This window comes from Littorina saxatilis, linkage group LG3, assembly GCF_037325665.1.
Source record: "Littorina saxatilis isolate snail1 linkage group LG3, US_GU_Lsax_2.0, whole genome shotgun sequence".
Lineage (NCBI taxonomy): Eukaryota > Metazoa > Mollusca > Gastropoda > Littorinimorpha > Littorinidae > Littorina > Littorina saxatilis.
The window spans coordinates 9153255-9167013 of NC_090247.1; the positions used below are offsets into that span (position 1 = coordinate 9153255).

At 47.1% G+C, this 13759-nt stretch overlaps 1 protein-coding gene across 1 annotated transcript in view; it reads left to right on the forward strand.

Moving 5' to 3' along the window:
* Positions 1-13291, forward strand: part of LOC138961089 (uncharacterized) — a 91334-nt gene extending 78043 nt beyond the window's left edge. Inside the window, exon 18 of the mRNA XM_070332685.1 lies at positions 4295-13291. Coding sequence (XP_070188786.1) covers positions 4295-7791 — 3497 coding nt within the window. The 3' untranslated portion in view covers positions 7792-13291. The remainder of the gene's footprint in view (positions 1-4294) is intronic.
* Positions 13292-13759: the final 468 nt, after the last annotated feature.

The following is a 13759-nucleotide window of genomic DNA, read 5'->3' on the forward strand; positions in this document are numbered from 1 at the left end:
CGGGGCCACGTGAAGAAGGACTGCCACAAGAGACAGGCTGACCAGAAGGGCGTTCACTTCGTTGGCAGTGAGGAGTTCAGGGACGTCACGAGCTCATGCACCATCCCACAACTCTGCGTTCCGTGCTCCAGGAAACATTTCCAGCCCCACTGCAACGTCTACGTTAACGGAGTGAAGGGCGAAGGTCTGCGGGACACAGGGGCAGACATGATAGTGGTTCGGGCGAGTCTAGTTCCAGCTATGGCCTACACAGGAGACAGCATCAGGGTGAGAATGGCCGAGGCATCTCACGCTTACGACTTGAACACGGCAGTGATCAAGGTCGTAACCCCGTTGTTCACGGGGACCATTGTGGCCGTCGTCATGGACGATCCTCCATGCGACCTGCTCATTGGAAACCGGGTTCAGTTTGTGGACGGCGTCACCAGGGAGGTTCCCGTTTATCGGTCTCCCGACGTCATTTCAGTGCTCACGCGGGCACAGGCGGAGCGAGAGGACAAACCTCTCAAACCCCTACCTGCTGCACGAGCTGCCCTGGGGAACGTGACCCCCGCGCTTCTCGCGAAGGCTCAGGATTCTGACCCGACCTTAGCTACTCCTCGGGAGCACGCGAAGTCGGGGAAGGTGAAGCTGAGCGGGAAGCATGGGAGGTCAAAGTTCCTCAGGGACAAGAAGTTGCTCTACCGTGAGTTCAGCAACCAAGAAGGTACATTCAAACAGGTTGTCGTGCCTCGCGAGTTTCGCGAGGGTGTCATGGCAACGGCACACGACTCGATTCTGGGAGGTCATCTTGGTACCAAGAAGACCACGGATCGTGTCTGGCGCCACTTTTACTGGCCAGGCATCTGCACGGATGTCCGACGTTTCTGTGCGTCCTGCGATAAGTGCCAGAAGGTGGTTGCCAAAGGAAGGGTGAGGAAGGTCCCCTTAGAGAAGATGCCGCTCATCGACGAACCCTTTCGTCGGGTGGCAGTGGACATCATCGGGCCCATCTTGCCTGCGTCTGAGGACGGAAACAGATACATTTTGACCATGGTGGACTACGCTACTCGATACCCAGAGGCGATCCCTCTGAAATCGATTGAAGCCACGCGAGTAGCTGAGGCTCTGGTTACTATGTGGTCCCGGCTGGGAATTCCATCAGAGGTACTCACCGACAGAGGCACGCAGTTCACGGGAGGAGTGATGGCGGAGGCAGCACGACTGCTATCACTGGAGCAGCACTTCACCACTCCTTACCATGCTCAGTGCAACGGACTGGTGGAAAGGTTCAATGGCACCTTGAAGACCATGCTGAGGAAACTAGCTCAGGAGAAACCACGCACGTGGGACAGGTACATCCCAGCATTGCTTTTTGCATACCGCGAGGTTCCTCAGGAGAGCTTGGGTTTTTCCCCATTTGAGTTGTTGTACGGCAGACAGGTACGCGGTCCCATGGCTATCCTGCGTCAAGCTTGGACGGACGAAGAAGCTGACGAGGAGGTGCAGACGACAGCGACCTACATCGTAGAACTCAGGAACAGGATTGAAGAGACCTGCAAATTGGCTCAAGAGAACCTGGGAAGAGCAGCACAGCGTTACGCGCGAGGGTTCGACCGCAAGGCACGGCCGCGCAGCTTCAAGATTGGAGAACGGGTGTTGCTACTTCTACCTGTCAAACACAACAAGCTACAACTGCAGTGGCAAGGACCTTTTGAGGTGACAGCGAAAGTGGGCCAGAACGACTACAGGATCATGATGCACGGGAAAGCACGCCTGTACCACGCCAACCTGCTGCGCGCCTACATAGAGAGGACAGCCTACGGGGAGAAGAACAAAGACCAGAAGAACAAAGACAAGAAGACAGAGAAGGTTGCAGTCATCAGGGGTGAAACGAGGGGTTGCTCGTTCCAGAGGACGACAAGATCCAGAAGATTCGGGAGGCGGAGCCACCGCGCACGAAGAAAGAAGTCAGGTCTTTCCTGGGCCTAGCCAGCTTCTATAGACGCTTCATCCCGCACTTTGCCGAAATCGCTCTACCACTGACCAACCTTACCAAGAAACTACAACCGACCGTTGTAGTGTGGACTGAGGAATGTAGCTCCGCATTCAACACCCTGAAGAGGCGACTCACCAGTCAGCCTATTCTCCGACTACCAGACCTGAACAAGGACTTCGTGCTGAGGACAGACGCTTCAGGGAAGGGACTTGGGGCAGTGTTGCTTCAGGAGACAGAGGGGTTTTTGCACCCTGTTTGCTTCGCCAGCCGTAAGCTGACCTCGGCCGAGGCAGCGTATGCAACGGTTGAACGCGAGTGTCTCGCCATTGTCTGGGGCATCCAGAAGTTCGAAGCGTACCTGTACGGACGACCTTTCTGTCTGGAGACGGACCATCAACCTCTGCAATATCTTCAGGTTGCAAGGTTGGCAAACGCCAGACTTATGCGCTGGGCGTTGATTCTCCAACCGTACCAATTCACGGTACGCGTCATTCCGGGCGCCAACAATGTTGGAGCTGACTTTCTCTCTCGGGCTGTAGAGGAGAACATGACTGTGAGCGAAACCGAGGTTTCGTCTTGAAGAGGGGAGGTGTGTCACGATCGGGTGACAGAGACCAAGAAAGCGTCACTCAGTGGAGTGCCTGTTCTGGGTCAATGTATGATAGAAAGCGCCTGTGCGTGATATTGGACACAGCAGAGTTTTTGCTGACAGTGCTCCCGAGCACGGATGTTTTGAAACGCACGAGCTTCACAGTGCAGGTTTCTGCTGTCATAGGGCTGACGGTTTTTTTCGCTGACAGCGCGCACGGGATTTTCAGGGATTGAGTTTCTCGTGTCTTTTTCCTGCTTGGGGAGGCAAAACTGTGTATAGCTGGACTGGTTTGGTGACAAGGTCAGTCACGTGTATTTGGCTAGGTGGTCTGTCAGAGACTCAAGGACGACACACTTGACACCCAGCGGCAGAAGGGGAAGGACCTAACACACAGTTACTAGAGTATGATGGTTTTTCACCGAGTATCATATTCGGCACTCTAGGGGAACTTCCACAAGTTATTCCTTTCCTCTGCCACGTATTTTGCTGAGGACAAGTCGTCACATTTCCTTCGTCGGCGATGGCTTTCGCATAAGGATTCGACAAGGGGTTCTGGACGTTTTGGGTCACTGTTGACGAACAGAGACTGTTCCAGGGAGGAGGCGGACTTTGCTTCCATTGAGAGTTACAATCATAGGCTTTTGAGGTAATAAATCATTATTTAACGCTGTTGATGAGTCTGTGTTGTGGGATGAAATACTCTCTGTTGTTCTTTCCAGGTTAGCGCATAATTTACTCTCTGTGACGCTAAAATACTAATCTGTATATGGTTTTTGCAGATAGGGAGAGAAGGACGGAAAATGGCTGTTTTGTTGTTGTAAAAAGTCAGTTTTGTGCAGGCCCACGTGCTCGATGAGATATTTAAAGATGACATGTTTTAAGGTGGTGGGTGAGGGGTAGCTGACATGTTTAGTGCACCGATGCTTTCTGTTTGCAGCCTTCCTTCGTTCGTTCGTTTCGTTCGTTCGTTACGTTCCCGTAACATCGGCACGGCTGACTCTGGCGGGAACTGTTGAGGCTACGCTAACCAGGAGACCTGCTAACCAGGAGACCGGCTAACCAGGAGACCGGCTAACCAGCGGACCGGCTAACCAGCGGACCGGCTAACCAGCGAACCGACTAACCAGCATACCGGCTAAGCAGCAGCAGCAGAGATAAAGCTAAGTGCACCATGTCGTACGCACCACGTTGACCACCGTTGTCTTTTCGTATCTATGATTTCATTGGAGTAGTGACAACGTGGGGTGTGTGACACCTGCACGGACTAGAGCTTTTCGAACAGAACATTCTCATTTCGACTGTATTTACACGGGTTCAGCGTGTTACTATAATTTTCTACATAGTACTGGCATTTTGTCAGTGAACACTGGTTTTTTACGTGTTGAGAACGTAAAAGGAACATATTTTGAGTGAAGGCTCGAGGGAGGTGGAGAGTTTATACATAAACAGGCGTCTGAAACTTATACTTTTGTTGACTCTATTTAATTGTATGACTGCGAGAGTGGATCGTGGTGTGGTTAGTTAATTAGTAGTAATTAACCGGTTCATAATCACCTTGAGTGATATATTGAAACGTGACAACCACACACACACACACACACACACACACACACACACACACACACACACACACACACACACACACACACACACACACACACACACACCATCTTTTCATCATGCTTACAACACTAAAAACAACAAACCTTTTCACCCTGTTACAGAAAAACTGGACCAGACGATCGCAGAGTTTGACCATGGCTCGGCCAGTCGACGCCACTCCTGCCACAGCCTGGACACTGCCGGCCAACAGCCGTCCGCCGACCCGAAAGTGGCCTCGGTCAGGGCATCCCACACCATGAAGCGTGTGTCCGTCATAGAGATGATGGAGACCAGTCAGCCCCCTCCACCTCCAGTCGCCTCCAAGCCCTCCAACATGTCCAAGCTGAGCCCCGCTGAGATGAGGATCAAGAAGTACCACAGGAAGGCGGGTACCGCAACCATCGAGCGCTCCAAAAGCACGCCTGACCTGGCCGACATGGACTTTGGCGGGGAGACGGAGGAGGTGCAGCTGAGGCAGCCTGCAGGGGCGGAAGGAGGGGCGGGAAGAGACAAAATGGCGGCCACCTGGAGCAAGTCTCATTCCGTCTACGTCCCCGCTATCCCAGGCATGGCGGGTTTTGTCGCCGACAGAACCATCAACTACGCGGTTGGGGATCGACCGGACGTTCCGGTTCGCGCGCCCATGCCCAAACGCAAGGCGCCAGCCCCGCCTTCCAGAGGGGAGATGGTCCAAATCAACACAACCAATACTGGCTCGTCGTCCATCTATGCAAACGTGTCGGAAGAGATCGCTGCCCGCAAGAAAGAGTCGTTGTACGAGTCGAGCTTCCGGCCCGGCACCAGCGCGCAGCTGACGGACGATCCCAGCGTGATGACCCAGTCGCTGGAACAGGCCAAACTGCAGCATAGGAAAAGCTCTAGTGGGGGCAGTGCAGACTCCCTCCCCCCGCATTACAACAAACCTTCGCTAGTCTCCTTCGCTGAGGATCGGATCTACGAGCAGGCCCAGACTTTCATCAAGAAACACCCTAACGCCATGCTGCTTGTCACAGCCGATGTTCATGACGGCAAGACAGTGGGCAAACCCGTGCCGCCTCCCCCGGACAAACAGTTCTACGAGCCTGCGCCGGACTATGATGACTCTGGGGATGAGGCCCCACAACCTGTGATGAACCCCAGCAGAGTGTCAGCTTCCAATTCTGCTCCTGAGCAGATTTACCTGCAGCAGAGCCTCGCTAGCAGTGCCGCTGCAATGGCTGCCAATAGGGCTTCAACCTCAACTCTCCCCAGAAGAGACCCCACCCCTTCAGTGACGCTCATCTCTGTGGGCAAGGAAGGCGGAAAGGGGCCAGGAAAACAACAGTACGCTGCCCCGTCGGATATGCCTGCCTTAGCCCCTAAGCCCGGCTCCCCGCAGAGGAATGCTGGGTCTCCGACCAAGTCGTATGGTTCACCTCAGATGGACCCGAGCAGACACAGCAGGATGTTGATACCTCCATCTGCTTCGTCAAGCACCAGCAACTCGCGTCGCAGCTCGGTGCAGTCTAACATCAGCCAGGCCAGCTCTAGCCACGACAGTGCCGTCACCACGGAGAGGGACCTGCGCATGGCCGACGTGGCTTCGGCCAGCAACATCCTTCTGGTGCAGCAGCGCCACAACGCTATGGACAGCGGTCATCATCACACCCCCCCTCCCAACAATCCTCCCCCTCCTCCACCCGGTCACCCCCCACCCCCCACATCTCAACCACCCCCACCTCCAGCCCCGCCCCCGCCTTCGCAAGCTCCGCCTCCTCCTCCCCCTCCCCCCCTTCCTACCAACCCCCCTCCCCACTCCCACTACTCGGAACACGGGGGTCCCAGCAGATCGTCCAGTGCCCCCAGCATGAACCCCCCTCCCCAGGCCTCCAATGCCTCCCTCATCCCCACTTCGGACATCCTGGCGGCGGTTGCTCAGAGGAGGGCTCGCATGGAGCATGACGGTCCTCGTCTCACGGAGCGTCAGAGCTCGGCGCCTGTCATCGCCGACAAGAACACACGCAATCAGGAGGCTCTCATGGCAGCCATCGCCCAGAGACGAAACCGAATGGAAAAGACAACGGACACGAAAGTGGTGGAAGACATCGAGGCTCGCCTGAACAAGAACCGCAAGCTGCAGGCGACCAAGTACTTTGCCGGTGACACGCTGAAGAAAAACAAGAAGCCAGAGGGTGAGGGCAACACCAAGGAAACAACGGAGGGAGACAAAGGGAACGCAGCCGCTGCCAAGCCAAACGTGCTGAGCGCTTCTGGTGCCGCAGGGGACAAAGCCGACGGCAAACCTCAGGCTGCGGCCACTCCTGTTGCCTCCAAGGTACAAGTGGGGGTAGCGGCCAGCAAGGCAGGGGGCAATAAACCACCTGTGGAAGTTCCCACCAGCAAAGCCAATGCAGGAAAAGCTGTGCCTGAGCCGCTCAACAAACCCAAGGAGATCGTGATGCACAAAGCAGCCCCCGCCAAACCCCACGCTCCTCCCCCTCCAACCAGCAAGACAGCAGCTAAACCTTCTGTAGGAACCCTCCAGACAAAGGCCTCCACATTAGGAAGGCCGTCAACCACACCCACCTCCACCACATCTCAGAAGCCCACATCTCCCACCACTAAAAATTCCAACACTACTCCCCTGCCGAAAGTGGGGACGATCAAGTCCAACGATTTCCTGGCACTGGCGGAGAAAGCTCGCCAGGACTACCTGCAGAAAATCAACGGAGGGAACAGCACGTCCACGCTGAAAGGAAGTGGCACCAAACCTGCTGCGCCACAGCCTGAGACAAAAGCAGCAACCACTAGGGCCCAACCCACAGTGGTGGAGGTGCAGCCAGCGAACGACGCCAGCGATCCACAAGCCAAGGTCTCCATCAAGGACCGGATCAGCAAGCTCAACCTCGACGGCTCGGGCAACCGTGGCAACGGTTTTGAGGTCATCGGAGTAACGGAAGACCACTCCCACACAGAGCCCTCACTCAGCAACGGAACGCTGAAGCACCGGTCATCCAGTAACGGGGTTCACGAACCGACCATGGTGGCGCCCCCAGCAGACTTCGTGGACGGCGAGACGCAGCTTGAGATCATCCCCCCACCTCCCTCCTTCGCCGCTGACATGGGAGACGGAGTTGCTGAAGGCAACATGCCGGCCTTCGGACATGACGACGCTGCCAGCTTCGTGTCCTCCGTGTCCTCTCTCAGCACTCTGTCCAGTGAGCAAGGCGACTCCAAGCCCTTCGCTCATCACTATGACGACATCATCGTGCCGCCCCCACCGCCGCCAGAGTTTGGCGACGGCGTGGAGAACGCTTACGAAGAAATAACAGACAATTTCATCCCCCCACCTCCCATGTTCAACGTGGAACAGACTGGGGGTGGTGGTGGAGCGAAGGGTGAGCGGCCGTTCCAGACAAAAGCGGTGGACTCGTGGCAGTGCGAAGACGTGTTGGACTGGTTGGACAGCCTAGACATGTCTCAGTACAAGCCCAGCTTTGCGCGCAGTGCTGTGAATGGTAAGCGGGTGCAGCACCTTGAACGCAACGACTACATCGAACTGGGCGTCACTCAGGTGGGACATCGCATGGACTTGCAACGATCCATCAAGCGGTTTATTCTGCGTCACAACAGTAGCTGAATTCTTTCTGCCAGGGGTAGTTGGGAGTGGCTTGCATCAACACTCGATCAAATGCCATCAACACTCGATCAAATGCCATCAACACTCGATCAAATGCCAGCAAAGTCGTAGTTGTGGTGGCTTTGTCTGAACAAGGGAGGTTTTCAGGAACAGTGCTGAAGTTTTTCGATAACTAACTGTGCTTGAAGCCTCAAATGAACTGGGCAAAGTCAACTACGCGAAGTGTTAGACAAAAGCTTGACAACTACGCGAAGTGTTAGACAAAAGCTTGACAACTACGCGAAGTGTTAGACAAAAGCTTGACAACTACGCGAAGTGTTAGACAAAAGCTTGACAACTTCTCAATGTGTTTCTTGCATGGTGCACACTGTCAAAGTCGTGGTGGATGCACCTGGGAGTTTTACCCAGACGATTAGCATCACAGGAACTTGAAATGGTGTCATTTGCTGTGAGAAGGTCTAGATCTAGGTTGTGAAACTGAACATTTTCAGGGCTTTTATGATTACACCGATACAATCGGGATGGATTTTCTGGGCGACATGGATTCATGAAATGTTGTGAGCATCATAACTGTGTTCTGAGATTGAGAAAGTCTAGTGAAGCATTAAGTTGAACAACGCTACCTGGATTTTCAGGGTTATAGGAACACCTGAGAAGTCTGAGTACGAGCATGTAACCTTTGTGTGGACTTTCAGGGTGGATATGATATTCGACAAGACCTGAATAAAGTGTTTTCCGTGAATTATGATGCTGTCTTCAAAGCATTATTTTAACAATGACCTTTGAGAGGATCTGAGAGAGCGTTCTGGTACGATGGACTTTGATAACAATTGTTATCCAGAGCTCTCAGCTTGAACTGTCATGGATCTGCGTTATGATATTGTCAGTTTTATCATGTTTCAACAAGGACCGCATCTTCTGGGCATGGTGTCAAGTGATGTTTGCTCATGTCTCGGGTGAAAATGTGGATGAAAGGTTGACAGTCTGATTTGAAAATGTTCATTTGCTGGTGCTGTATGACTGCGGAAGATTCTGTGAAAACATGAACCCAGCAGAACTGGTAAATGTGCAGAAGGAATAAAAAAAAAACTGGATGGATTCAGGAGATGTGGAATGGCTCGGGTATGGAATTGTGTGTGTGAGACTACGGAGAGAGTGAACTGCTTTGCAAGATGCAGCTCCCAGAATCCAAAATTGGTTTGTGATACTGAAAAACAAAGTGTGACATGAGTACTCACACTTTCTTTGTGAAAAAAACAACCTTGTAAACTCATGGACAACTATACTACACAACATACAACTTTAAAAAGTGCTGTTCTGGAAGTATCTTTTTGTTTTGATTTTCTCCTTTTAATATTGATGTATAATTTTGCTTTGTTCTCACTGAGTGAGTTAATAGCATTGTTGATTTTATTCCTAACGTTTAATTATACAATTATATAATTGTCTTGAGGCCATTTAGGGTTGAAAACTCTACAGCGAATTACTGATATAACGAACTAAAATGTATCTCCCTTGAGATTCGTTGTACCCGGACTCCACTGTAGTAGTTCTTTTGTGAAATACAAATTGCTTGTTGTATGCTTTCAAGCAAGTTTATTTTTGTGAATATACAAGAGATATCCGAGCTACTTTACTGGAGATTACAACATTCCGAATAAGAAGAAGATATTAATTATTATATTGAACTATATTATCACTGAATAATTTGTGAACGCAAAGATCCTGCCCTCGCGTGGTCCAAACATGAGAATACATTTATATTTACACAGTGTGCACTTATTGTTTAATCTTTACACAGACATATCTACTCTTCCCCTATGCAGTTATACTAACTGTCAGCAAAAAGACAGAATTGGACTTCAATTATATTCATCTTTGGAAATTAATCCAATGTTTAAAGAAAACATATTGATATATTTATATATATCTATGTGCACATTTCCTGAGATATGTTAACAGGTATTTCTCTCAGCCAATATATGTGGTGATTGTATGGTCGTAGAAAGTTATGCAAACAAAGTCAACATTCCATATTTTGTCATGGTTAAAAATAAGTTAAAGGTCATAACAAAAACACATATTTAAAAAGGTTGGATTTTTTTTTTTTTACTGACTGACTTTGGTTAATGAATGTTAACTGTTAGAGACAGATGATCAGGAAGTTATTATGCTTATACACATTACTTCTTCAATGATTGTCATTTGAATTAAATCTATTTTCAAAAATTACAGCAATCCAGTTATTTGTTAGAGACAATACTTCAAGGTATTTACAGTAAATGAGTGAGCCTACACAAACTTCTTGAAAATGTGTGAACTAATGATCCAGTTATTTTGACAAAAGCTGCTGAACACATAGCAGCTAGCTTGGTTTTGTATAAAGGACAGTTTGCACCTGAACAGAAACTTAATTATCAATTAATTACACATGTATATCACTGGAACCCATTTGTCCATGATTGAAAGGTGTGGTTTTGTTTAAAACTTTTACTCCCCTACCAAAGTGCTTTCTGACAACAAACAAGAGCTCATCATTTGGACACAATAGTCATTTGATTTCTTAATATATATATTTTAAATTTGTAATATTTTGGGGGGAGGGTTACAAGGGCAAGTGAATTAGGAATATTGATCAAATTTGAGGTGTGTTTGAAATGTGCTCCTATATAAAAAAAAAATGAAAAGTTAAATATGCAAGCGTTGTCTGAGTGTTGGTTGATAATAATAGCACATTTTAACAACTCGGTTACTCAGGAAAGCAGCAGTTTGTTCTAACAGGTTTAACCCAGAATTCACTCATGATGACTTGATCTGTCGTTATTATCAGAGAACAACGTTAAATCGTTATTGGTAGAAAATAGAACATTCAAGCTGCTGCTTTGGAGGCAAAACAAATCCACACAAGGCTGCTTAACCTAGACAATCAACATGTTCACCAAAGTGATAGAAGGAAACTTAAATCTTGTAGTATAGTCACTTCTGTTCAGCAGACTTCATGCTTAAAATTGTTGCAATTATCTTGCCTTAATATTTGACATTTAAATGGCACTGTGAAGCAGAATTCACTTTGACAATGGAATAAGATGAAAAGCAAGTGTATTAAGAATAAAAACCTAATGACCTAACTGGGGAAACTAAGAGTAAATAAATCAATGTTCATGCACAACTTAAATCATAGACTTGTTGGTTCTTTCTAATTCGTACACTCTGTGAACACATCAGATTTGTCCAAGCAGTGTCATTTTTCTTTGGACTGCAAAGAGGTGAACGTTGGCATATCGAGCCTTGTTTTCCGCTTTGTTGGTGTGTCCATGAGAAATGAAAGTTAGTACATGTATTATTCTTCTCTTGTGATTCAGTAATGAACATATCAGGAACCGCAGCGCCTTTCACTCAATAATTTGATCTGTTATTTGACTAAAGTAAAGCATTCCGAACTCTTCAGCATTTGTTGGTCCTGATTGTAAACGTTCTAGTCATCTTACCGTGTTTGCATGTGGACTCTGGTTTCCATAATGCAGTCGAACTTTTCGCCACTTCTGTGTTTGTTGACGTGGACAATCTTTTTTCAAGAAAAAGAAAGAGACATGTTGCTGGCGGTCAGCCAGTTTTGAGATTATGGAATTGTTTTTTGCTTCAAGTCACTTTAGAAATGTTGGTGAATATTCTGCTTTGCATTGTGCGATGCCAACAGCAATTTGAATCAAAAATGTTTCATGATTATGTGAAACAAGTTCAAGTTTCAGTAGTCACAGTAATAGCTTGCTTTTTTTTTTTCTTTTTTTTAATGCAAGAAGATATAGACTCTTCCTGGTCAAAGATGGAATAATTTTATTATGATGCAGCCAAAATTGGAAGACGTAGTGTACTGTTTGGCATTAAAGCTACTTTTTTCTGACATGTAAATTTGTGTAGAATAGATTAATAACATTCTTGGGACTGCATGTGTACAAAATTCAACTGATCATGCCAAAATGTACACACCTAGTTCGTGATACTGATCATGCTTCCTTGGCACTGCGTAATTCTCAGTACAACTACATGTTTTTTCAAAGTCTGTTTTAATGACACGCTACATTGTACAGTGCATAAGTTGGCTGTAAAATAGCAGCAGGACGTACCATATAGTTTGCTTTCTTTCTGCTGTCAGTGTCACTTGGGAAGTTAAGATAACCTGGAATCTGCTACAGCAGTTTTAAAATGGAAATGTCCGTCACTTTCCTGACTAGAACTCAAATGTCTGCACATCAACCTTTTTTTTTATTTTTTTTTTTTTACGAGTTGGCATTGAAGTTCGTTAATTACTCAGTGACTTTTCCCCTCAGTCTGATGCCTCTCTTTTATAACGTGTTTTAAATAAGTATGTACATGTAAATTAGTTTGTCTTTCAATCATTCTGAAGAGGATGCAACCAGACTCTACTACCTTTAAACCTATGCTTATAGTTTTAATGCTCATTTCAACGCACTGGCGATCAGACTGATGTAATTGATTCATCATTGATTTTATCATCGCTTGGCAATTAAGTTGCTTAAACAGTAAATGTAATAGGGCTATGAATTTTTGGGGACAGGTACACCATGCTTCATTGGATTTAATCCGAAATGTTAAATGAAAGTCAGACTGCGAAATGGAACGTTTTACCGGAAGATGAATAATTTGCGTATTACCCATCAATCAAACATCGAGTTATTCCTTTCTCAAGCATTGGCTAACTTCTATAGTTTGGGTCTGTACAAATTAAGGCTTACGAGTCCACACACCTTCAAATTAGGAACACGAAGCAATTATTTGTGATCTCTTTGGCCTGGTTATCTGAAACATTATCTCTGCGTGTATTTGATTATCTCATGAACAACTACGATAACAGCAACTCACCTAGGGAACCTGTGCATGAAGTGACGCATGAACTGACCTCGTACTATATCTTATGTTAGGAGACATGTTTCTTTTGTACTTCTTCCATTCCAGATTCATTGTATCTGCAACAGTGACATATCAAGAGATTTCAAGATCTGATTTTTTTCTGACTTTGTGTTTGTACAAAATATGTCAAGCATTTTCATTGTGGAGTCTGTACATTAAACAAAATATCAGAAACATTCTAAACTTTTCACCGTTAACAGCACATGTATTGTTCTGATCAAACTCCTGTGTGATATATGTTTACTTTCTCAGTAAACATATTCATGTCATGTTATTTCAGAAGCTCATAACTGAATATGTATGTGTTCGCATGCATGCGAGTTTCAACATAACACGTTCGATATATTAGATTTTTTTCTTTTGCTTCGCGTTCAATTAATTTATCTGAATATGAAAATTCCACCTTCGTGAAATCATTCCACTGTATGCAAAGTGGATTTTGTTGTACATAATGAATTGGAAAATGGTTGCCATATTTATATTTGTAAAATTTTAATTTAACATGTACATGAATTTTAAACTGTTTGTAAATATTGTACAGGAAACTGAAATAATAAATAACGAAATAATTTGTTTATTTTTGTGTGTATTCTGTATGATATGGGTGTATGTGCGTTCAAAGAATGGGTCACTCGACAGTGAGTGTGTGCGCATGTGAATGAAAGTTCAAATAAATATGTGTGTGTTTGAGCATAGACCATTTATCCTGGACCGCCAACTAGCTCTCTCTCCGCTCTTTCTCTCTATTACGAGGTAGCGCCTCTCGCATTTAGAAACCTACGCTTATATGGCCTTTCAGAAATCAGGGGGACATCATATCCGGTGTCGATTGTAAACATGGACGAAGTTGCCGAGGTAAGTTCTGAAAATGCTAAAATAAACTCAGCAAAAGTGCATATGGAACATGTTTTTCGATGAGTTTTGTTAAGTTTAGTTTGGAGTTTTGGAAAATCCAGTTCATTGTCACCTCCCATTGTCACAAATAACTGGAGCGTGCTTTCTTTTCACTGTCTTCGAATCGCTGGCCTTTCAAACCGGA